The sequence below is a fragment of the Eurosta solidaginis genome, chromosome 2, assembly GCF_040869045.1.
Source record: "Eurosta solidaginis isolate ZX-2024a chromosome 2, ASM4086904v1, whole genome shotgun sequence".
Lineage (NCBI taxonomy): Eukaryota > Metazoa > Arthropoda > Insecta > Diptera > Tephritidae > Eurosta > Eurosta solidaginis.
This window is the reverse complement of record NC_090320.1, coordinates 299,921,816-299,948,614: the sequence shown is the minus strand read 5'-3', so window position 1 is coordinate 299,948,614 and position 26,799 is coordinate 299,921,816. Positions and strand designations below refer to the sequence as shown.

At 36.7% G+C, this 26,799-nt stretch overlaps 1 protein-coding gene and 1 long non-coding RNA gene across 2 annotated transcripts in view; both read left to right on the top strand.

Annotated features, from left to right (window-relative positions):
- Nucleotides 1-3,815, top strand: part of LOC137241301 (uncharacterized) — a 94,400-nt gene extending 90,585 nt beyond the window's left edge. Inside the window, exon 3 of the long non-coding RNA XR_010949960.1 lies at nt 3,484-3,815. This is a non-coding gene — a long non-coding RNA (uncharacterized lncRNA). The remainder of the gene's footprint in view (nt 1-3,483) is intronic.
- A 900-nt stretch (nt 3,816-4,715) lies between these two features.
- The window catches only part of Cdc14 (cell division cycle protein 14), a 65,443-nt gene continuing 43,359 nt past the window's right edge, over nt 4,716-26,799 (top strand). Inside the window, exons 1-3 of the mRNA XM_067768763.1 lie at nt 4,716-4,902; nt 21,777-22,042; nt 23,883-24,414. Of these exons, the coding sequence (XP_067624864.1) occupies nt 4,848-4,902; nt 21,777-22,042; nt 23,883-24,414 (853 nt within the window). The 5' untranslated portion in view covers nt 4,716-4,847. The remainder of the gene's footprint in view (nt 4,903-21,776; nt 22,043-23,882; nt 24,415-26,799) is intronic.

The following is a 26,799-nucleotide window of genomic DNA, read 5'->3' as shown; positions in this document are numbered from 1 at the left end:
TAAATTTTGGCAGAACAAAGGCAATTCCGGAAGCAGATAATTTAGTCAAATAATAATGTCGAATTTTACGGAAGACAAATATTTGTTAATGGTTGATAAAACAACGACTTGTCAGAAGGAAAGGTCTTGTTTCTTCATGGGTCTAGGGGTGGGGTGGGATGGCCTAGAAGGTTTAATGTGATCATATAAATCGTTCCCTAGATTGTCCGGCTAGTACCTTAATGATGCTTTGTTACCGGAACTTACCGGATTAATATCCTGCAAAGGACGATCAACATCGATAACACCTCCCAAAACCTTCGGTCCTTTTTATCAATGAATTTTGGCACCAAATGAAAACATGGTGTGGCAACCGTAATTAAAATGTAAATTATTACCTCATTTATCGCTAGCTCCTACCAGACCAGGAAGTTGCTCACACCCTGCCTGTTTTGGTTAAGTGATTCGGATTTTTCTGCAAGGAGTGTAACTTTAGTAGTTTTTCTTAATTCTTGGCTGAATACGCTTCCAAAATCTCTGCGCCTTACCGACTTAGACCGATATGAGAAGAAGTTGATCGTTTTAAATTTTCAAATAAGCACAGCCTAAAATAATTTTTATTTAGGAGTTTAAAACATCAAGTGCTTTGTATGTTAGTGGTGCGAAAAAAATCCGATTCGAAATAAGTTTCCTTCGCATAGGCTATTTGTCGCTCCCCATACAAACACATGCAATCTACTTCTCTGATAGCGCACGATGCAGCATCAAAAATCGTATGTGTTCGGGCTTTAAGTAAGTTGACAGCGTATATCTCGGATGTTAATAAGAGTCTGGGTTTGAATAGATTTCTTTGCTATTTCCAGCATCTATTTCTTCGGCACGACGGAGAGTCAGTTTTGCGCCTTGCTTACATAAACTGAATGAGTCTTCAACGACCAAACTGAAACACCCTATGAAAAGCCATGACCTTTCAAATAAAATAACTACGTCCTCTTTGCAAATACTCGAATCTTTCTAAGACCTATGCTACTTTATGCTTTCAGATCTGACAGCGATCATATCTGAGCGATTATTTGAAACTCTCGCCTTCTTTTAATCTCGTCCAATCTGATGGAGACGTATATGGGCCTTTTTTAGCCAGCTCATCCACTTTTTCATTTCCATTTCACATGCCCAGTGACCGAGTATAGATGTATAGAAATTACATCTACGTATGGTTTTTATTTTTCTTGAATTAATTTTATTACGAAAATTCATTTGCATTTACGGTCTCATGTTTTGATTGGGCTAACATAAGAAGCCTTTCAAAATATAATACCTACATACATACTCACATACTCAGGTAGGAAAGCTTTCGCCAGCTGCCCCTTTTCACCATATTATCTAATTCAACATCAAATGTGGTGGAATGCTCTCACTGAACACATATTTGAACGATTGGTTGACAGCGAACACACACAAATTGTTTTTCATGAAAAATGTCATTTTTTGGGTAAGCAAATTCCGTTACATTATAAACGAATGAACTCATGATACAAAAAATGGAAGTAGTTCCATTTAGTGTGACGTTAGCCACTTGACTTTTGCGGGGACAATGACAATTTCACCAAAAACAAGCTACCAGATTAAAAAATGTTACGAATTTTCCTAATTTTGATGGATTTCATATTAACGAATACGACTAAATTACTATCATAGTTATTTTAAATAAAAAAGAAAAAAAAATTAGCCCCATCCTTGGAAATATTTTAAAACGAAATATCAGCCTTGAAAAGGTTTTTAATAAGTTTTCCGAGCTCCCGAAAATTGTTTTGGTGGAAGAAACATGAATCGAAATATGGAAAGCAAGAGAATATAGCCTTCTTAAGTGTTCGTACGTTTGCTCAGAACATTTTGACAAAACATACACGTTTGTCAATTGTTTGCTCAAAGGAGGTCCTTATAAACCGACACCGCAATTTATTGATAAATTGGCTACAAGTCCTAATTTTTTTTTTTTATTTATTGTATATTTCAAGCATTGCGCTTTAGGAGGGAATTGTTAAACAATTTTTTAGGCAAAACATTACCCTGTAGCTCTGCAGGTTAGTCACTAGTTATGAGAGTGTTTTTGCCCGTTGTACCAGGGGTCACCTTGGGGCAGCCCCGCCTATACACAGTCTGTGCCCTTTTAGCATTGACATAGATGTGCAGACTTTGGAGGTACACTTTTTCTCAACATGCCTTGAGAAATATTCACTGTAGGGGTATGATAATAGGGCCATGCTAGAACAATAGGATTTTTCGTGTATTTTTCTTCTGTCTAGGGATCAAGCTGCCATAAAGATATGAGTCATTAACCAATGTATGAGTCGTTATCCACTATTTTTCAATAAAATTGCATGTTTTACTGTATTCTCAATCGATATATATGCACATAAATTGTGCTAAAGCATATTATTATTGTCTCAGATGACAATTGCGTTTTCATCCTAAAGGAAATTTCCATATCGAAAAACCACAATTTCGCCTTAAACAGTAACGGTAAGGCAACGCTTCTGAAAAAACAACAAATATTATGAAACTTCAAAAATCCCCAAATAAGTTAAAAAATCTTGAGTGGAACTACCTTCTTTTTTGTATCATGAATGAACTGTTTTTAAGAAACAAAGTTCAACTGCAACTATGAAATATTTCAACCGAGTGAATCGTTGTAACTGTATAAACTACAATTTTATGATTCATTGTATATAAGAGTGGGTAAAATTTATTGTTGAAAAGGCACATCCAGTTTCTGAATCTATGGGTCATACTGAGTAATATTGGCCATGGGACCATAGACCTGAAATGAATTTCTCGCCTCCCTAATTTTGTTAGAAAATATTTTTTTTTTAGAAATTTTTATTATTATTTTTGTTAGAAAATATTTTGGGCTATTTAAAAAGTGAATTTGCAATATGGAAAAGTAAAATATTCGTCGATTTTTGCAACAAATTCATCGATTTTCCCAAAAAGAAGCGATCAAATGCGAAAAATAGTAGGAAAGCGCCCTATAGCGACGAATATTTTACTTTTCCATATTGCAAATTCACTTTATAAATAGCCCAAAATATTTTCTAATAAAAATTTCTAAAAAAATTATTTTCTAACAAAGTTAGGGAGGCTCGAAATTCTTTCCAGACCTATGGTCCCATGGGCAATATTACTCAGTATGACCCATAGATTCAGAAACTGGACGTACACTTGAAGTTTTTTTTCCATACAATTTGATCCGCCCTATTATATGTATATACATATATAATAATAGATATTATATAGAGTCCTTCACATTATGTCAAAACTAACCATCTCACGTAGCTAAGCTTCAAAATACAAAAAACCGTTTTCAAATCGGAGCTTTCTGTGCAGAGTTATTACATTAAATCGACATTTGAAGACTTTTTTATAAGCTGTATAGATTAATAGGCTATAGACTTAATAAATTTTCCAAACACATTTCTTAGAACTTTTTTCATTTCTTTGCAGGGTGTTAACCAGTGCAATTGTGTAGCCGGTGGTTTTGATGTATCAAGTAAATGTGCAGCCGGAAAAAAATTGTAAAAATTAATAAAAGTGCAAACGTAAAGAAATAAGAAGAACAAGCGCCCACTGTTAGCATAAGAGTATTTTGTATCAAAGCGCGACCACGCTCCCTCTAACCTCTCAGGCGATAGATCTGGGTGCGCGCGTCAACCCCCTTTTTTTGTACGTTAATTGAAATCGCAACGGCATCCCACGCACAAAATACACGTTGCAGCTCAGCCGGCTGCAATCGAAATAATCATCGGCATACTTCTGTAGTACAATCGGTGCAACAACAACACCACCACCACCAACAACAAGCGCAACACTCACAAAGTGGCCGTGGTTTTCGTCATTCGAACTCGCAAGCGCAAATCTGTCGCGCTGTAGTGCGTTCAACAAAAACTCCCGAAAAGCGTCATTCGGTTGTGCAGCTGCCTAAGCGTGACCGTTATTTCTATCAGGTGAATCCACAGACCCGTTGGTATACAATTTATGAACGTGTGCCATATATTCGTTTGGAGCCACGTTTAAGCGGCGTATATAATAGTTCTTATCCGCATTATATCCATCTTCCACCTCAACAAGGCCAACAGGGTGAGAATAAGGAACAAAATTTGTTGCCATTGCCGCCTCTTAAACCAGAAGAAACACAGCTGTCACATTTGACGTCGCTGATTGAGCAGCAAAACCATCAAAAGCAATTGCATAAACATCAATTGCAGCAGCAGGCAGAATATTCGCAGCAAGCATTTCAACAACAACAACAACTGCAGCAACAATTACATTACGCGCATCAGCAGCAGCAGCAACAACAACAACAGGAACCGCAGCAGCAACAATACCAACTGCAAAACCATCATCATCAGCACCATCAGCAGCATCACCTGCAACAACAAATTCAACATCCCACACAACAACAGCAATTCACACAAGAATTCCAGTATCCACAAGCGTCTATCGTCGCAGCTCCACCTTCTTACGAATCTTACGACTTCCAACAAAACCAGTTGCCGCAGCAGTCGCAGCCGCCACAATACTCTCAACAGCCACAATATAGTCAGCTAACGCAATTTTCGCAGCCTGCACAGCTGCAACAGACACATCTTGTGCCATCGAGCTTATCGTCGTCGCTGTCACCGTTAACGCCCCCCTTAACACCGTCGCCACCCCATTCGCCACAACAATATCAAAACGGATCGGAACAAAGTGCGAATATATTTTACAATTGTCATAGCAGCTTCTTGCCATACGAGCAACTGCCACAACAATAACAACAACATTGAGCATAATATCAAAATCAAGCAAACGCACGACGGATACGCAAGATGTTGGATGATGATAATAATGATTTGCTGGCTGCAGCTTCAGAAATACAACGCAGTAAGTTTTAGACTCTAAAAACTTATCTCATTGGACGCAATTCATAACGTCCCTTAATAAAGATACATGTGTTGCGATAGTCTCTTCTCTTCTCCTTGTAGCAATAAAGACCGATGTAAATTATCCTTTTCTGGCTATTGGTTCAGTACGCTCCGGAAAATAACATCATTAAGTTGCGATATCACCACGTTGAACCTCCTCCTTCGGCGGGGAACTTGGATTCGCGAGAGCGTCGCCTGTAAAATAAACAGGATTCGCCACGGGTATGTGAGGTTGACAATTGGGCTGGAGAACCTATAAATTGCGCTTTCAACCTCTTCCATGGGATTGTTCTACACAACCTTTTGATTGGCCCTCTTGCCTTTTATTTTATGTAGAAGAACGAGCTCAGGCTTCTTACCAAAATCCCAAGGAAGTTGCGAATAATAACCGTAGCCTTAACCGAAATCATAAGACTGAACCATAGTCGGCATATATACAACAATATAGTATTTGATGTCGTCCTAAGCCTTCTGCAGACGCGATGAAATCAAGAAAACTTTTGCCTTTTACTGCGTCATTCCACTTCAACAATCTTCTTACAGATAAATTCAAGGGTAATCCAGGATGCTTAGGTCCATTAATAGATTTCAATTGGGGAGTGAGTTGTGAAATCAACAATCGCTGGGATAGAACATAATAATAAATAATAAATAAATAAATAATAAACAGTAGTAATTAGTAGAGCTCTCTCACCACGAGTGCATTTTCAACAGCTCTTGCTAGGAGCAGTGCCTTGTCTATTCTTCTGAACTTCTCTCTCTACTCTACTGCCCTTCCCCTTCACAATTGCTAGCTTTCATAACCTCATTTGCGATTATCATCTACATATATCGCCAAAAGTATTTTGCTGTTCAGGAACGGACTACAAGTAGTTAGATGAGTGTCTTGTTCCATACTGCCCTCCCGCGTATGTAAGTTAAAAAAGAATTTGTCACAGTTACGCTCAATGTCACGAAACCTATTTAAAATCCGGGCCGCGGAGTCTATGCCTATATAATTTTACCAGAAGATTTACGTACAATTATAGCATAATATATTCAATTTCAGGGTTATTTTAACCTTGTATGTGATCTAACACTCCTAAATAGCTATACCTTCAACGGATTGTTCTTGTTAGTTAATTAACACGAGCCGGACCCGTGCGCATCTTGCGCAACCAATATAAAAGTCTCTTTTCAAATATCAACAGAAATCAGCTGTTCTATTAATCAAAACTTACAGCATGCGCTGCCATCTGACGGTAATGCAGTGCAAATATTCACAATAGTGCCATAGTACAAATAGATTTCTTTGTGTGCTCACAATCGTTTATTTTTAACAAATTATTTTAATAAAATTTAGCTAAACAAAAGCACTACGACCAAAATTTCCCAAAGCTCGCTAATAGCCAGAATCTCCATCTTTACAACCAAAACTTTATTTATAGATTTGGATTCCAAATAAGAGCGAAAAAGGGACTCGTACATAAAAACAGCAATTAGAATCTTAATATATAAAAAACACGTGTCACAACATTTTTGGCCGCGATGGACTGAACCGATTTTTAATTTGTTTTGCACCCCGTGTGCAGTTTGATCTAACTTGAGAGATAGGATAGGTTATATCTCAGTTTATAGTCGCAATATTATTTTATTGCAAATTTTTCAGATGGAAAAAGCTTATTAAAATGTATGCAGATAGGCCAAATTTAGGGCAGGACAACGTCTGCCAGGTCTTCTTATATATTTTAAAGTTACGTATACGACATAGTGCTCCTAATTAAAAGTGCATACTGTAATGAATAATTATGATGACAAGTATAAATGGACTAGAAAAAAAAAGAAAAATTTTTAAAAATATGAAAGAAATTAAGTCAAGCAATGCGGAATAAGTCATAAAAATTATAAAATATTACGATTTGAGTGTAGTAATTTAATTGCGCGGCATGTTTTCTTACGTGTGGGGTAGAAAGTAGATTACATTAATATTATATGCTGACCGTGAACCCCTCCCATTGTATGGCTCAACCACGCGGTATCAAACAAACAACGGATCCAATTACGTAGATAAGTGGCCCAACAAAATCTATATGTTCCCTGTCAAACACTTCAGTGCACGATCCTTGGTACCAAATAGCTTTTAATCGGGCGTACAATCACAAGGTCTTGTCTTGGTAAAATATAAGGTCCACTTAAAATAAATAAATTATTTTTCACAAGCGATAGGCATCTGATTTGTCTTAATTTACTTAAAAGGTATACTCCGCACAATTAAGGGCAATGTGCTTAATGTTTTCTTTGGCCTTCCGCAGAAGAATTAATTGAAAAATTTATGCATATCTTAAAATAAGTAAACAGGTTGCTTAGCACTTGGTGACAGAGCCTCCAACAGAAAACTTTATTGCTACCTTTTTTAACGAAGAGACCACAGAGACAAAAGTGAACCGTCCTGCCCTGCTTCCCGCAGTTACAGTTATTAATGTCCATGATAGGGTCACGCAATTGATATGCCGCATTGCTTCCTTTCTAGGAATACACAGCTCATGGTTTAGAAAACAGTTAAAAAAGCAAATTACTTAAAAAAAATCAAATTTATTCTCCCATTTTTTAACGTCAACTTAAATGCGAAATATTGAATTACTTTCAATCATTGCCAACAGCTCATAAAACACTAATGAGGTAAAAACTTAGATGCAGAGAACTGGGTGCTGGATGCTGGGTGTCCGACTTTAATCTTGGTTTCGCACTGGTTTCGATTCCGATTTTTTCTGCGCGCTCGCTTGAAATCCGGGTTCGATCATATTGGTTTAGATTTGGCTTCGGTTCCGGTTACGGTATTGGTTCAGTTCTGCTAAGTTGTATTTTACAGTCATAAAAGATATTCAAATGTCGAAATTTTTGTAAAAAATACCACAGATTATCATCATGCTAATCATACGACCACGGATGTTACGATTTGGCTCTTGGCTTCGGTCCCAGTTTCAGTCCACATTTGATTCCAGTTTCGGTTCAGATTTTGTTTATTTTTTCTGTTCCGATTTAGGGTTCCGGATTCTTAATTGGATTATGCTTCGGCTTGGTTTCGGTTCTGGTTTCAGTCGGGTTCGGCCCAGTTTCGGTAGTGATTTCACTTTCTTTCCTCTGCCTTCTTTGTCATTTTCTTTGTTTTACTTTAGATATTTTGTTATATTTCATTTCCAAATGATTGCATTTAAAATATGATTGTAATTTGCTGAAAAAGTCAATAATCGAGCTATTACTATTATTGTTTATTCATTTCGTTACAACAAAAATTTTAAAATTACATTTCAATTCCATTACGTTTTTTATACTCAGCTGAGCAGAGCTCACAGAGTATATTAACTCTGTTCGCATAACGGTAATCCGTAACGGCATAAACTAATCGAGATAGATATAGACTTCTATATATCAAAATGATCTGGGTGAAAAAAGAAATTCATTTAGCCATGTCCGTCCGTCCGTCTGTCCGTCCGTCTGTAAACACGATAACTTGAGTAAATTTTGAGGTATCTTGATGAAATTTGGTATGTAGGTTCCTGGGCGCTCATCTCAGACCGCTCATAAAAATGAACGAAATCGGACTACAACCACGCCCACTTTTTCGATATCGAAAATTTCGAAAAACCGAAAAGTGCGATAATTCATTACCAAAGACGGATAAAGCGATGAAACTTGGTAGGTGCGTTGACCTTATGATGCAAAATAGAAAAGTAGAAACATTTTGGACAATGGGCGTGGCACCGCCCACTTTTAAAAGAAGCTAATTTAAAAGTTTTGCAAGTTGTAATTTGGCAGTCGTTGAAGATATCATGATGAAATTTGGTAGGCACGTTACTCCTATTACTATATGTGTGCTAAATAAAAATTAGCGAAATCGGATGACGAACACGCCCACTTTTAAACAAAATTTTTTTTAAGTCAAATTTTAACAAAAAATTTAATATCTTTACAGTATAAAAGTAAATTATGTCAACATTCGACTCCAGTAATGATATGGTGCAAGGCGAAATCAAAACCCCTTGGAATCTTGGCAGGAATACTGTTCGTGGTATGACATATATAAATAAATTAGCGGTACCCGACAGAAGATGTTCTGGGTCACCCTGGTCCACATTTTGTTCGATATCTCGAAAACGCCTTCACATATACAACTAAGGGCTATTCCCTTTTAAAACCCTCATTAATACTTTTAATTTGATACCCATATCGTACAAACACATTCTAGAGTCACCCCTGGTCGACCCTTATTGCGATATCCCGAAAAGGCGTCCACCTATAGAACTAAGGCCCACTACGTTTTAAATAATCATTAACACCTTTCATTTGATACACATGCCATACAAACACATTCCAGGGTTATCCTAGGTTAATTTTGCTAAATGGTGATTTTCCCTTATTTTGTCTCCAAAGCTCTCAGCTGAGTATGTAATGTTCGGTTACACCCGAACTTAGCCTTCCTTACTTGTTATATCTTCCTTTCTTCAATGCTTCGTTTTTATGTTTTGTTGTTGCACAGGGAACGCTGCAGCCCATAAGCAGTCAAGCGGCAGTTATTTCTTCAGTCAAGCAGTTAGTCAGTTTGTAAACCAACAAATCAACCATCATAAATTACTTCAACTTCATTTATCCCCAAGTTATAACTTGCCTATAAATATACCATAAGGGTGTGCGCGTGTCTTCTTTTTTTCGTTTTGCTACCTGGGCTGACTTAGCGGTACACACGGCGTATGAGTAACACACAAACTTTTTCAATCAGCCGTCATACAATGCAGTATTAGAGTTAGGTCCTTTTTAGTTCTCGCTTCGTGTGAAGTAGTCAAGTAATGTAAAATCTATGTATGTGCTTGCCATACGATAATACTATTTATAAGATTATGCTTTTTGAGTGAGTCATTATTGAGTAAAAAATTTCAAAAACTCGAAACAGGACAACAGGATTGTCTTCTTGAATAAGTGATATTCGTGTATGTATTAAGTTTGATTTGGGTGGGTGACCGCTGCCTAGTTCAGGGCAAAATATGCGCTCTTCGTATGGAATAAAATCCAACTTACCCTTCGGAAAAAATTTACAAAATTAAATGTTTTGACTTAAATTGTTTGGGCTGCAAACCAGCATGCTCAGAATAAATTCTGAAAGTACGAAAAAAAAAAAATTTGAAATTTTCATGTAGTTTTTTTACCATTTCCCGAATTTGGGAACTTTGAGATATGTTTATATAGTTTGGTTTATATAATTCATTTAAGAATTTTCTTTTGAATTACGGAAAATAGATAAATGAAGAACATAATTAATAAAATTTGTTAATAATTAAATTTTGCTGCTATTTTTCTACTCAGCTGAGCAGAGCTCACAGAGTATATTAATTTTGTTCGCATAACGGTACCACGTAACGGCATAAACTAATCGGGATAGATATAGACTTCTATATATCAAAATGATCTGGGCGAAAAAAGAAATTCGTTTAGCCATGTCAGTCCGTCTGCCCGTAAACACGATAACTTGAGTAAATTTTGAGGTATCTCAATGAAATTAGGTACGTAAGTTCCTGGGCACTCATCTCAGATCACTATTTAAAATGGACGAAATCGGACTATAACCACGCCCACTTTTTTGATATCGAAAGTTTCGAAAAACCGAAAAAGTGCGATAATTCATTACCAAAGACGGATAAAGCGGTGAAACTTTGTAGCTGGGTTGACCTTATGACGCAGAATAGAAAATTAGTAAAATTTTGGACAATGGGGGTGCCACTGCCCACTTTTAAAAGAAGGTAATTTAAAAGTTTTGCCAGCTGTAATTTGGCAGTCGTTGAAGATATCATGATAAAATTTGGCAGGAACGTTACTCTTATTACTATATGTGTTTTAACAATTGTCTTTGTTTGTATCGGCCTATTGATAAGTGATTCAAGGTTCGATTCGAGCACAAGGCCAGAACAATATTTTTTTTTTCTAATGATTATTATTATTTCTTAATTTTCTATAATTGAAAAATTGTATTTTGTTTTTGGAATAGTAAGTAGAAAAATTTTCAGACAACCTACCATAGCTGCGCAGATAGATCCATTTCGAAGGGTGCTAAGCCTTCATCATCAGTACGCTTTAGACACGCTGCGCTAACCATTTAGCTATACATGTGTTTTAATAAAAAATTAGCAAAATCGGATGACGCCCACGTAAAAAAAAAATTGTAAAGTCAAATTTTAACAAAAAATAATTTCCACCTTATAGGAGTCATATATGAGTCTTTTATGGTTATAGGTTTAGATTTTCTCGAGGCACATATTTCTCACATATTTCAGACTCTTATCGGACTCATAATTAAGAGTGCTTAGACAATTTTCTCAGCTGAGTATTTAATGTGCGGTTACAACCGAACTTAGCCTTCCTTACTAGTTCTGTTCTCAGCTGTACATAGTACATTTTTCTACTAACCATTGAAATCTGGTAACAAATCTCTAACAAACTTTTGCATTAACCAATGAGCCAAATGATGAACTCGGCGTGCGACCCAATAATATGACCAGCTGCATGCTAAAGTCATTAACCCTCTCTTTTATTTTGTGTTGTTGTGTTCTAAAATCCAAGTCATTGCGCCTTTCACCAACCTATTTGTTCATCTGCTTTTCTTTCATGTTGTTTCGCTGTGTTGTTGTTTGCTCCTTTCGTTGACATTTTCTTTACTGCACCTTCTTTCACCACCATTGGTATTTTGTAAGTACCGATTACTTAATCGACTTTTTTTGCTAACTTTTTTTTGTTATGTTCTAATTTTTCATATTTATTTATTAAGTGTTGTTGTTCTTTAATTTCCTTCTATTTTCATTTACATACTTACATGCATATTCGTGTATACTTACATATGTAGTTGGCCCATAAAAGCATAGCAGAAATCTTATAAGTCATATTGATTTTGTGATGAAAGTGTGATGAAGCAAAAAGCAATAATTACATTCGAAAATCTGCAGGAAAGATGAGAAAATGCAATCAAAAAGTGCATTGTTGTATTCGGTAGGTTGTGACGTACACCCATAAAAGTGAATCCGCCCTTTGCGCTATCAGGGTGGAATGTCCCCCAGCTAGCTCAGTGTGAGTGGTCGGGGCCCTTTACCCTTGTCCATCTTGATGCGGGGCGGATGTTACAATCATCTCGGTCTTACATCCAGGCACACACCTCTCAAGAAGCCCACCCGAACTTGGACCGATCGATTTTCTGCCTGGCAGCAGGTACCCTTCTCTTATTATCACTATACCACTAACTACTATCTGGCAACCTTTAAGCAGAGCTTTTCAAACTTCGCATTGGGGCGAACGCTTCCTATCAATTGACAATTCGCATGTTTACTACATTTACAATTTTTCTATTTATTTTATTTGTGTGTGCCGACCAAAATATTAAAATTTAATTTGATCTGGTGGACATATTCCGACCAACTGTGCTTGCTGACAAACCCGTCTTGCTCTAGGTGGTTTTACCCTTCGTTTCAAGGCTCTGCGGACATACACAATAGGCCAATGACTGCGCTAATCTTTCTGCGCCAACACTGCCATTGACCAAAGAAAACATTGTGAGTACTAAATACCAAAATTATGACTTATCTTTAGAAAACCCAAATTGTTAATCTAATAAAGAAATCTTAATAAAAACCACGCTTGTGAACATTTAATTTTATTTAAAGCTTCTGTTTGAGTTTATGGGTTCGGCCAATCTCACGCTCACATTAGACCGTGATCCTTTGTTTGATAAAAAAGTTTTTCGGGATATTTGTTCTGGGATACCCCAGTTTGCTCGATTCATTATGCCACCCCTTTACTCGGATTTACTCTGCCTTTATTTTGGTTTCGACAAACAGACGTCTAAAGCTTCTCTCTTTCAGGTGCGATGAAGGTAGGTTCCGGTACCAACGCGGGGAACACCTACACCCTGACAAGGTATCTGGTATCCGACTCTCTTTTTCCGATATGAATTTTTTTTTTGGAGGTTTTCAAAAAAAATTATTTTATTCAAGCTAAGCATTTCTCTAAAGAGATTTTAGGTCGAGCTTCACTTCCAATTTGCGTCGTGCTTCTTTTAACTTTTCCTACAAACTGGCGGGACAAGACCTAAATGTTTTTATGCCGATGCCGAACGGCATCTGCAAGGCAGATGAGTTCTCACTTAGAAGATTTTCATGGCAGAAATAAACTCGGAAGATCTTTTTTCTAATTGAAAAAACGTGTTTCTAAATTTTTGATGTTGCATATGCACTTAAACTTTATATGGATTGACAAGTGTGTAACTTTGTCTACACTTATGAAATTGTTGCTCATAAAATTAGTACTGCCAAATTTCAGTATGCATTATACTCAGTTGCAACTGAAATGTGACTCTACACCAATCTCCACTCCTATGATCGAAAAGTGTGTGTGTCGACGATTCATCGCAACGATTCAACTATAGGCTATACACTATGGCCAACAGAGGTCGTGTCTCCGCTATTAAGCCCAACCTGTTTTGTAGCGAGTCATTTAACCACTGCCGCGAGTCTGCAATAATAGCCGCTAGATGGGTTTCCTAAACATAACCTAAGTGACGATAATCGTTTTTTCCCACAAAATTAAATGTATATACATGTAAAAAAAACACGGCCAATATTTAGAACAAGTAATTCTTCTAAATGGGGCAGGAGTCGAGATATTTAGAAAATCCATTTAGAGCATGTGGAATCTTGTTATCAATTTTTAAGTAACTTCTCATTGAGCTAGAAACTTGAAACCTTACACGTAGTTCACCGTAACAGTGCAGCAAAATGAGAAAAAATCCGCTAGGTGGAACACGGGTCGAAATATATGGGAAAATCGCACTGATCGGGTGAAATTTTGCGATAAGTTTTTGAGAGACTTTTCACTGAGCTACATCTTGTAAAGTCATACGTAGGTGAGAACCCGATGAGAATACATTAAATGAGAGAAAAATGTCCGATAGGGGGTGCTCGGGTCGAGATATTAGGAAATTTCGTGCTATTTATATAAAGGAAGTACTTCACAAAACTAAATAAATAAATAAGCACTTACCCTCCGAAGAGATTTGCGTCGATCTTTTTTTTAATTTTTCCTAAAAATTGACCGACCCCATATGTATTTTATGCAGACTTCGCACGTCATCTGTCAGGCATATGAGCTTTCACTGAGAAGCTTTTCATCGCAGAAATACACTCGGAGTGTATGCCACACCGCTGCCAAAAAGCGACGCCTTTTGGAACAACCTTTTCCTAATTGAAAACACTTTTTCTAAATTTTTCGATGTTGCTTTGCCCGGTAGAGCACGCTACCATCAAAATAACTATAAAAAAGTTAGGTATTAAAGAAAGTTGTCAAGTAATGCTGCGTTGTCATTGAAGTAACCACCGTTCACTACGTTTTGGTTGTCAAGTCATGCAGGGGTAACCAATTCGTGTCTTTTATTCGGCCATTTCGATAATGAAAAATAAAATATTCAAATAATAATGCACATCAGTTTACTTATCCTGTTTGACACCAACTTATAATTAGCTCGTAGTTATCTTCTTTTTTGCCGGGTTCTTATATTTGGTTGGTTCTTTTCCCTTACGACATTCCAAGCCGTTCTAGTTGTATTTCAGGGCTCGAATGTAATTCCATGGTATCCTAAAGGCTTGGGTTCCTCGGAAAGCGGTGCCGTTTTATTACGACCGCTAAAGAACGCCCGGTATACTCAGCGTTTTCAGCGGCACCGCTTTGTTGGAAACTATGAACACTTACGGCAGGCGATCTACAAAATTTTATTTTACATTTTTGACTTTTTTTAGTTTCTCTTATATTTATAATTGCACATACAAAAATAAAACATATTCAAATAAATTAAAATTCAAAAAATATTGTTTATTTTATAAATATTTGACAATATGTTCACCATTTTGACAATTGCGGTGGCAAAAAACGATGCTGAACGAGTTTCTACCGTCATGATGGCCGTAATATTTTATGCCTTAGCGCTATATTACGTTACGGTGAACTTCATCGTCTTCTTAGTTTACTTTTACACTGCAACATTTCTGACAACATACTCTACCGCTATGTAACAGCCGCTATGTAGCGGCACTGCTTTCGAGGAAACCAAGCCTTAAGAGGCGATAAAGAGTGAGTGAAAAATATGCACAAAAACACGATACAAAAATAAAAACAAAAAACATTTCAATACTAATTGCTGCTTAAGTGCTTTTTGGGAATATGCTTGCGCATTTGTACTTAGGTATGCATATATGTCATATAATAAGCAATAAGTGCCAATTCACTCACGTGTGTGTACTTCAGAAAGTTTGTGCGACATTCGAGAATTCATGTAGGTATGACCACTGTCAAGTAACGTAGCCAAAGTACTTGGCGTATAAATGCTGCTACATATGTATGTTGCATATTTAAGGGCGCACTGAACACGCACATGAGATGCCAAAAAAAAGGCTCGTTAAAATATGAATGCTTTTATTTGAAAAAGAATGTTTTATGATGGTTTTGAAACAGATAGTAATGCAAATTTTCTATGCATATGTACATAAAACCTAGAAGATAAGAGGAGAGAGTGAGTGAATTGCTGAAGGAGAGGGAACGGAACGAGAACAGGGGAAAGAGGAAGAAGGGGAGAGTATAACAGTAGAAGGAGTAAGAGAAGAGGAAGCAGAAGAGGAAGAAGCAGAGGCAGATGGAGCGAGGAAGGAAAGGGAGAAGTAGAACAGGAAGAAGAAGAATGAAAAGAGAAAAAAGATGGCAAGGTAGAATAAGAATCAGAAGCAGGAGTAGAAGGAGAGAGAGAAGAAGAGTGCAAGTGAAGGAGAGGGGGAGTGGAAGTGAGAGGAAGAATAATGTGAAAGAGATGGCTAAAGAGAAATAGAAATAAAATGGAAAAAGGAGATTTAGAATTGGAAGGACAAAGCCCCGACCATGAAAGGTGTAGAAAAAGAGCAAGGGGAGGGTGTATGGTACACAATTATAAACAATAATTCACTTGACACAATCCGTTTTCTTTATTTTGTTAATTCTATAAATATTAGACCACGATGCAATGCGACCTTAATTTAGATCTACGAGCCGAACCCGTGTGCATCTCGCGCAACCAATATAAAAGTCTCTTATCAAATATCAACAGAAATCAGCTGTTCTATCAATCAATTAAAACTTACAACTTGCGCTGCCATCTGGCGTATGGTAACAACTGCCGGTAATGCAGTGCAAATATTCACAATAGGGCCATAGTACAAATAGATTTCTTTGTGTGCTCACAATCGTTTATTTTTAACAAATTATTTTAATAAAATATAGCTAAACAAAAGCACTACGACCAAAATTGCCCAAAACCCACTAGTAGCCCAAATCTCCATCTTTACAACCAAAACTTTATTTACAGATTTGGATTCCAAATAAGAGCGAAAAAGGGACCCGTACATAAAAACAGCAATTAGAAATAATATATATGATTGTGCTTGACCTTTCAACCTTTTATTGTATGTGGAGGCTTGTAATGTATTTAAGTACCTCTTCCCGCTTTTAACTCTATATCACGAAGGGATTAAGGGTCACGCCAAAGTCTTAGTGCAGCAAATGTTGCCTCTTTCTCTATTGGAATAGGGAAGCCAGTTATTCCCGCGAAGGCACTAAGTGCATCGGCAGGGGACGTTCTCGTCCCAGTCGTTATGCCAAGGCAATGCTTTTATTTTATTAAAATTGAATTAAATTTATAACACAAAATAAGCTTCCTAGTACGTGCCCTGGCACACTAGATCTAAAATGTCAACAGAAAAGTAGACAAATCGGCAAAATACAGGATTAGGTTTGGTTGAACTGGCCGGTCAATAAAGACCTCACATAGACTGAATGTGTCATTGTGTTACCAGAATTTGTTTGACGACCAAACGGAAGGACCCAGCTTAATTGCTGCCCCGAGATCTGGCAACTATGCTGCCCCTAATAGCTGCAGACTTGACCTGGCGAGCGCAGGAGACGAACACAAAACGTGCTCAAATGTTTCTTCCTGCAGCTCACACTTCCTACACTTGCTGTAACTGACGAGGCCTAAGCATGTGACGCCAGAAGGCAGTGTCCAGTCAGTATGACCATCGTGAGCCTTAAGTTTTTTCTCTTCAGAGATATGAGCCACTTTGTGAGTCTAATATCGTGGGCTTTACACATGATCTTAGAAATTTTGCAGCACCTCGCTTTTGTCCACGCCTTTCCTGATTGATGGATCGTATGCAACTCCTCCTCCTCCTCCAACTCCGCCTCCTTTTGATTTCCCCCAAACGGATTGGGACGTTTGTCGTCGACTCAGCGAGTATTGCACCCTCCATTTCCAACTCATCGGTCTTTTCGTTACCTTCTATCCCTGTATGACCGGGAACCCAGTAAAGATGTATGGCCCGGCCTGATCGAAGTTTTTCTAATGCTTCTTTGCATTCCAGAACACTTCTTGATGAAGTACTGTGTGAGATTGTTGTCTTAATCGCAGCCTATCAATATATATATTGACGCGACTGCAACTTAAGCACGCTTCCTCCAGCTATAATTTCCGCCTGAAAAACGCTGCAGTAATCTGGCAGCCTGTAGGATATATTCCTTCCATTAATTTGGAACCATCCGTATACACGTACACAAAGTAATTAAACATCTTCGAATGACTTTGACAACTTATTGGCATCCAAAAAAATATAAAAATGTTAATATTACAACAAATACCAAAAAGAGGTAACGTTAAAGTGGGTGTGTCTGGTAGTACAGTTTTGATTTTTATCAAAGCGCATTACCGCCTCTACTTTGGTATTTACAGCAGCGAACACAAAAATTGCAGTGAAAAAATTTTTTTATACCCAGTTGTACTTGTACACAGGGTATTATAACTTTGGTTGGATAACGGTTGGTTGTATAGGTAAAAATGAATTGAGATAGATATAGACTTCCATATATCAAAATCATCAGTATAGAAAAAAAATTTGATTGAGCCATGTCCGTCCGTCTGTCCGTTAACACGATAACTTGAGTAAATATTGAAAATTTGGTACACGAGCTTATCTGGACCCAGAATAGATTGGTATTGAAAAGAGCGAAATCGGATGATAACCACGCCCACTGTTTATATATATAACATTTTGGAAACACACAAAAAACCTGATTATTTAGTAAATAATACACCTAGAATGTTGAAATTTGACGTGTGGACTGATATTGAGACTCTTGATACAAATTTGAGAAACAAATTTTAAAATGGGCGTGGCACCGCCCACTTGTGATAAAATCAATTTTAAAAATATTATTAATCATAAATCAAAAATCGTTAAATCTATCGTAACAAAATTCGGCACAAAGGTTGCCTTTACTATAAGGAATGATTTGAAGAAAAATTAACGAAATCGGTTAAGGACCGATAAAAGATTTTTAAAAGGGTCGTGAACGAATAAAATAAGCTATATCTTTGCAAAAAAAGAGCTTTATATCAATGGTATTTCATTTCCCAAGTGGATTTATAACAATAAATAGGAAAAACTTCAAATTTTAAAAAATGGGCGTGGTACCGCCCCTTTATAACTAAGCAATTTTCTATGTTTCGGGAACCATAAGTCGAAGAAAAATTAACAGATCGTAATGAAATTGTGCACACATATTTTCCTTATAGCAGAACATATTTCTAGTAAAAATGGACGGGATCGGTTAAAGACCACGGCAACTTAGATATAAAACAAGTTTAAAAGGGTCGTAGACTAGAGTAATAAGCTATAACTTAGCAAAAAATAGTTTTGAATCAATAATATTTCACTTATCAAGTTTTATTGTAAGAGGAAATGGGGAGACATTTTTTTTAAACGGGCGTGCCACGTGTTATGTAGAAAAGTAATTTATCTGAAATGAAATGCACAATGGAAGCTCACGCTGAGTATATAATGTTCGTTTACACCCGAACTTAGACACCTTTACTGAGTTTTTTTTTTTTTTGTTGTTTCTTAGGATATCGAAAATAAAATAAGAATTGTATTGATGAAATTTCTTAAAAATTTCCATTGCTATTTTTCTGTTCGCGCTGTATGTTAGCAAACCAATTAAATATTTTCATAAGTTTTGACATTTACATATCTAAACACATTCGTATCTTGTATGTATTTAGTTGTAAATGTACCTCCTCAATTTTTATTGCTTGTCGCTGTCGATTGCATGTTGCACCAATTGCGGCACACAACATTGAACTTCTTGTCAAAGTTTTTAAGTAATAAATTTGATTTGGAAAAAAAGTTATGCGCACACACCGCGACATATTCATATGTTTGCAAGTACAAAGTTTTGATGTCAAATTTGAATAGACTTAAATTTGTATGGCAAATATTCTTCACCAGTTTTGGTTCGTCGCCTGTGTGTGGGTGCTAACGTTCTTCTATGCGCTCTTGAATGGCAACAACACCAAACTTTTTTTTTTTTATTTGTTTGTATTTTATAGTTTTTATAATCATTGTTAATATTTTGGTGCCTATTGTGGTTTAATTCAAGGTAACTTTATATAAATAGAAGAATTTCTATGTCTAACAAACTAGTGATGCCAATTGTTTCGATTTTTATAATTCCGGGATTTTCGAAATTCCCTTGGTTCAGCTTAACTTGAAAAACGTGAATCAATACTGCCTATGCAACCCCCCACCGCTGCCTTCCCAACTGCAAAATAAATAATAAGAACGATTTTCAAAACCTTTTTTTTTAAGAACCAACGAATATATGTATGTACGCCATGTGAAAAAAAGTGTTTACTACAAATTAATTAATTTATTGAATTTTTATAATAGTTTTTCCTTGAATGAAGAATCTCTACATATTGATTAATAAAGCATGTTTACTGTTTGACCAAATTTATACTGAACTGTTTGCTTTGATGTAGCTTTACTCCCTAATCTTTCCAGTTTTTTCACCTCTCGAAATCTGACACTGTCACGGAGCAAATCCTCGGCGACCTTATTTGCAACGTAAACAACGCCAATTCCGACCATAATGAACATCCACGTTAATGGCATAACGCTACCGACTATCTTACATCCAAACATACTGGGTATGACGTCCGATCAGGACCTACATTTTGACGAGCCTGCAGCCGCATTTGTACCTAAAGTCCACAGCAGTAATAAAATTCAAGTCTCTTGCCGACAGCAGTTGGTGAAAAGATAAAGAAACGCTCATAACCACTTATAAAGCAATTGGCCGGTCGCTTGTTAGCTACGCGTTCCCAAAATGGTCGCTAAGCCTAAAGAAACACACGGGAGGAAACTGCAAGCCTGACAAAAGTTTCTTTTTTCCCTCCTACGCGTTTCGACGCTCTCACGTCTTCCTCAGCGAGTCTGATAATTTCTTTTTTTGACAAATATTGATACCAACAAACATAAGAAAAGTCAAATGCTTTTGCTTTTGCAAGAAAAAAAATTATTAAGCATAAGCGAAATTTTTCAACAGTTTGGAGTAGGCCAATTTTTTATACTAAAACTCAGAGGATTTTAACTGTATACTTGGAAATTCCACAAGAATTTAGTAGATAACTACCGACGCATTGCAAAATTTTCAATTATCCTTAAGCTGCTGGACAAACTGAAAAATTACCTGCTATTCGCTGCTTTTATGAATCATATTGCCCCGCAGCAGCATGGCTTTAATGCCGGGAGATCTGCCAATATGAATCTCGCGATCGCAAACTGATTTTGTGAAAGCATTTGATAATCTTAATCACAATATGTTACTTGAAGAACTGGAAAACTCGGAGTTAACTCCAGACTAAGACTGCAGCTATTAGGAGTGATACAGCTGTCAGATCTAGAAGCAGCAAGTGGCGTAGGTCCTAGAAAGCTTCTAGTATTTGCCAATAGGACGGAGTTATTTTATAACATAGGTCCAGGTTTTTGATAGATATTTTCAGTTTGGTCGTTAAATAAACTTCTTGTAACCCTACGGACTCATTCAATCTATGAGAAGTCTTGATGGACCGGCCAGTTCAACCCAACCTAACTCCAGCGCTTTTAAATTGATTGAGGCATATGTTAAAAACAGAAACTTGTAATGAAGATTGGCAACAACCTCCCCAAGCCTATAAGGGTTTCATAAGGTAGTCATCTGGGCCCTCTATTTTTTCACATACGAAAGGCCGGCGATAAAAAGTGTATTCACTTTAAGAGTGAATAAAAGCGAAGCTTATAAACTTCGAGACATTTTCGGGACCAATTGCGAACAATTTCAGGATAATATTAGGACTATTTTATGTTCCTGTAACTGAAAGAGTTTTGAAATGATTCCAAAAATAGTCCCGAAGTGTACCCGAAAGGATGCTGCAAACGTCCCAATACTTATAGTCGTGAAATAGTTTCGAAATGGTTTTGAAGTTTTACCGAATTTATACCTAAAATAATCCTGAAGTGATGCTGAAATGGTTCTGAATCCGTAATGTCTGCTTCTTATGGAAAATTACGATAAGTCCATGCTTTATTGTACAAATCGATGTGTCCATGTTTTATGGCAGCTTTTTCTGCCGGTTTATTTGTTCACCACTCTTTTACGGATATGTTATAAGTTTCGCTTTTATTCACTTTTAAAGTAAAAACACTTTTTATCGCCGACCTTTCATATAAGTAAAATTTCACAATTAAATTCAATATTTTACTCCGATAGAGTTTACTCTAGCCTTCACCTCAGACTCTTCTCAGAATGAGACATGTGAAGCTTAAGCATTTTGGTCCTTAAACTTAACTTTACAACGTAAATTAAATATCATTAAAGTAAAATTCGAATTACAGTAGATATTTAAAATGTTATCTTTTCTTTTTTCCGCAGATCGTTTGTATTTTGTGACATTCAAGAAAAACGTTAAACCAAAGAGCACCCCCAACACACACTACTTCAGCATAGATGAAGAATATATTTATGAGAATTTCTACAATGATTTTGGACCACTAAATATTTGCATGCTTTATCGTTATTGCCAAAAACTAAATTCCAAATTAGTCGCAAAATGTCATGCCAACAAAAAAATTATACACTACACAACGCTCAATGCATCAAAGCGATTGAATGCCGCCTACCTGATTGGCGCGTATTCGGTAAGTTTTTTTAAGGATGCTGCAAATGTTTATTATTTATTTGCACATACACCTGTGAGTAAAAAAATAGTTTTATAGTTAATTTTAGAAAAATCGTTAATGAACTGTATAAAGAAAACTGTGTAAACCGATTTCGAAAACGTTTTTGAAAATAAAAAAAAAATTTATAAAAATCTCCATGGTAATTTCGAAACTTTTACTTAGAATTTTCAGCAATTGTAGAAAATAACGCTTTCGAAAATATTCGAAATGTTTGAAAATATTTCATGAAAGCTGAAACTTTTATTTATAATTTTCTGAAACTTTTTGTGAATGCAGTTGTTTTGGAAAATATTCAACAACAACGAAGTATTTAATAATATTCATGGAACTTTCCAGGATTTTACTTAGAATTTTTGGATTTGAGTATGTAGTTGTGTAGTCCTATAAATTTTACACCTCTATTGCGAGTGTCGATCGGAATAAAATCGGCTATGCAAGTTTATCGCCAAATCTTTGGAGCACTATAAACAAAAAGCTTATTTTCGATATATTATATCATTAATTATCCATTATTAAGATAATCGCTTAGCGATCGACTTTCTACTCCAATCGACACTCGCAGGGGGTTAATCTAACTAGGTGTAAATTTGAAAGATCTTGAAACTCGCATTAGTTTTTAAATAGATATCTGCACTCTTAAACAATTACTGGGAAATTTTTAGTAAACATTTCGAAATTTTCGTGAAAATTTTAAAATACATTTTTCTTCTTTATACAATTCATTATATATATTGTAACGTATTTTGGGAAATTCCGCTTATTTGCAACTTTCTGCTAACTTTCGAATCGCTAAACTGTTGAATAAATCACTCAAATATTCAGTATTACAAACTGGACTTTATTTAGATTACTTTGAGAGTAGTACTTCACAATTATACTGCACAAATAATAGCGTGTTTAAATGAAACTGATTAGTTATTACTCAGCTTGCGCTGCTTTTATACTCTCGGTTCTCTCGTTCACCCATTTCTCCTAAGGTCCAGTAAGGTTACCAGCTATACACATGTATTTTTGTAGTTTTTAGCCATATGCGTGTGTATGTGTGAGTAACTACTTCGGCATGACTACATATTTGTATGGGTGAGATATCTCTTCGTCGCCTTCTACATAAGAGTGGCTGCTTTATTGTTGTTGTGCATTTATGTAGTAGCAGCTTAGTAATGCTCGTCACAATATTTTTAATTAACGAAAATTAATAATGTTATGTTTTGGTTTTATTGGTCTGTAAATAATTAATTATTATATTAATTTGTTGTCTTCAAGACCAACTTTATTATTTTTGTAAAATGTATATTTTACAAGTTATATTATATTAAATAATTATACATAGAAACCGAGTAAATTAGAAAAAAGAAAGTTCATAGACCGTATAGCCGACTATTTCAAAACCCTTGACGCATCAGGCCATCAATGCACTTTGCAAGTTTCTATTTATATTTCGTTTTCTACTCTTTGTTGTTTATATTCTTTACCACCGTCAATGTGTGGATCGCTGATGATAAACCGTCATGGGTTTTGAAATAGTCGGCTATACGGTCTATGAACTTTATTTTTTCTAATTTACTCGTTTTCTATGTATAATTATTTAATATAATATAACTTGTAAAATATACATTTTACAAAAATAATAAAGTTGGTCTTGAAGACAACAAATTAATATAATAGAAAATTAATAATAGATGAAAATAACTAATGAACTGTACAAATAATGGTTGCTGCTATTTTCTTACTCGCGGGTGTATATATGAAATAATATATGATAAATTGTTGCATATATTAATAACTGATTCTATTTCAGATTATCTACCTTAACAAATTGCCAATGGACGCTTACCGACCCTTAGTCGCTGGCGATATACCCGCCTACACACGTTTCTGTGATGCCTCTTTTGGACCCAGTGGATATAAAATTTCATTAATTGATTGCTTAAATGCTGTTTATAAAGCGTTAAAAGCTGGCTTTTTTAGCTTTGATGATTTCGATGCTGAAGAATATGAATATTTCGAGCGTGTTGAGAATGGTGATTTCAATTGGATTGTACCACAAAAGTTTATTGCTTTCTGTGGACCACATCAAAAATCGAAAACACTGCCCAATGGTTATCCGTGTCATTCGCCCGAAAGATATTTTGAATATTTTCATGAAAATAATGTAACAACTGTGATACGTTTGAATGCGAAAGTTTATCATGCGTCAAGTTTCGAAAATGCTGGATTCGATCATAAGGATTTGTTCTTCATTGATGGTAGTACGCCGAGTGATATGATATTGAAGAAATTTCTATCGATATGCGAGAATACAAAGGGTGCTATAGCTGTGCATTGCAAAGGTGAGTAATCAAGATGAGGGAAAAATTTAATTTTTTTCAAAGTGTACTTGAGGCAATGTGGGTTTTCATTATCCTTGTAATTGGAAAAGATTCTCCGTAGATTTTATGTCGTTCTTTACCTTAGAATCGACTTTCGTTGAAACGGGTTAACATTTTTTTATTTTTTTAACACGCTTCTATTAGCTTGGCCTGTATCTATGTACATATGTAACGGAATCTTTGAGCTTAATTTTCACCGGTTTCTAGAAGTCTGATTAATTTGAAACTTTGCATACGTATCAAGGACCGATGACAATGCATTAATGTGATGGTGTGGGGACATAAGGTCAACGGCCATAAGGTCAATTGGCCTCATTGTCCCATTTTAACAGCTAGAAGCTTCAAATTTCACGAAATGATTACGTATATAGCATATGTTGTTGTCTGAAAAAATCATAGAGATCGGTGGTATATATATTATATACCCCATATAAACTGTAATTTTTGCCTCTTTTTTTAACACGCTTTTATTAGCTTGGCCTGTATCTATGTATGTAACGGAATCTTTGAGCTTAATTTTCACCGGTTTCTAGAAGTTTGATTAATTTGAAACTTTGCATACGTATCAAGGACCGATGACAATGCATTAATGTGGTGGTGTGGTGACATAAGGTCAACGGCCATAAGGTCAATTGGCCTTATTACCACTTTGAATGGCCATAAGTTTGATTGAAAATTTGCACACGTATCAAGGCTCGGTGACAATGCATTAATGTGATGGTGCGGTGACATAAGGTCAACGGTCATAAGGTCAATTGGCCTTATTACCACTTTGAATGGCCATAAGTTTGATTGAAACTTTGCACACGTATCAAGGCTCGATGACAATGCATTAATGTGATGGTGTGGTGACATAAGGTCAACGGTCATAAGGTCAACGGTCATAAGGTCAATTGGCCTTATTACCACTTTGAATGGCCATAAGTTTGATTGAAACTTTGCACACGTATCAAGGCTCGATGACAATGCATTAATGTGATGGTGTGGTGACATAAGGTCAACGGCCATAAGGTCAATTGGCCTTATTACCACTTTGAATGGCCATAAGTTTGATTGAAAATTTGCACACGTATCAAGGCTCGGTGACAATGCATTAATGTGATGGTGCGGTGACATAAGGTCAACGGTCATAAGGTCAATTGGCCTTATTACCACTTTGAATGGCCATAAGTTTGATTGAAACTTTGCACACGTATCAAGGCTCGATGACAATGCATTAATGTGATGGTGTGGTGACATAAGGTCAACGGTCATAAGGTCAATTGGCCTTATTACCACTTTGAATGGCCATAAGTTTGATTGAAACTTTGCACACGTATCAAGGCTCGATGACAATGCATTAATGTGGTGGTGTGGTGACATAAGGTCAACGGCCTAAGGTCAATTGGCCTTATTACCACTTTGAATGGCCATAAGTTTGATTGAAACTTTGCACACGTATCAAGGGTCGATGACAATGCAATAAGGTTAACGGACATAAGGTCAATTGAACTTACGGCCACCCCAAATGACCATAGATTTGAAGCCTTGCACATAATGCGAAGAACTCATTCCTTTATTAATGATAGAAGTGGATGCATGGCACATCTACGAAAGAGCATACCGGAGCCCTTTTTAACACGCTCTTATTAGCTTCGCCTGTATCTATCTATGTATCTATGTATCCATGTATGTATGTAACGGAATCTGGAGTGGAGCCGGGAGCCCCGATAATGCAGAGCTCCGAACTCCGTTGCACCTTCTGAAGCATTTTAAGATAGGTACTTTTAGCTAGTGCAGGCCACCAGACCAAGGCACCATAAAGAAGAATCGGGCGCACAATGGCTGTGTAAATCCAGTAGCTCACCTTAGGGGAGAATCCCCAGGAGGTGCCAATTGCCCTCTTGCAGGTGAACAGCTCTGCTGCTGCCTTCTTGGATCGCTCCACTATATGGTCACTCCATAATAGCTTCCTATCCAGAACGACTCCCAAATACTTGACTTGATCGCTAAACGCTAAGAACGTACCCCCAATTCTTGGCGGTGTAAGATTTGGTACTTTGTACCTACTCGTGATGAGGACAAGCTCGGTTTTATCCGGGTTGACTTCCAAACCTGTGGCAGCTTGTACTCCTGGAGCAGATCCAGGATGTCAGCTGGGTCCGTTGGCGTCACTGGAACCCAGGCTCTAGCCCTTTGTCGTGGGGGGATATCTCGCGCCTCCACTACTTCCGCTCGGATATACCACCCCTATCAGCGTAACGGCGGCCCTATAGAGGTTTACCGACCTGGGGTCGTCACAGGCAATTAGCTTGACATTGCCCTGGAAAGACCGCGTCCAGCCTCCCTGCGTCTTGGCCCTTTTCG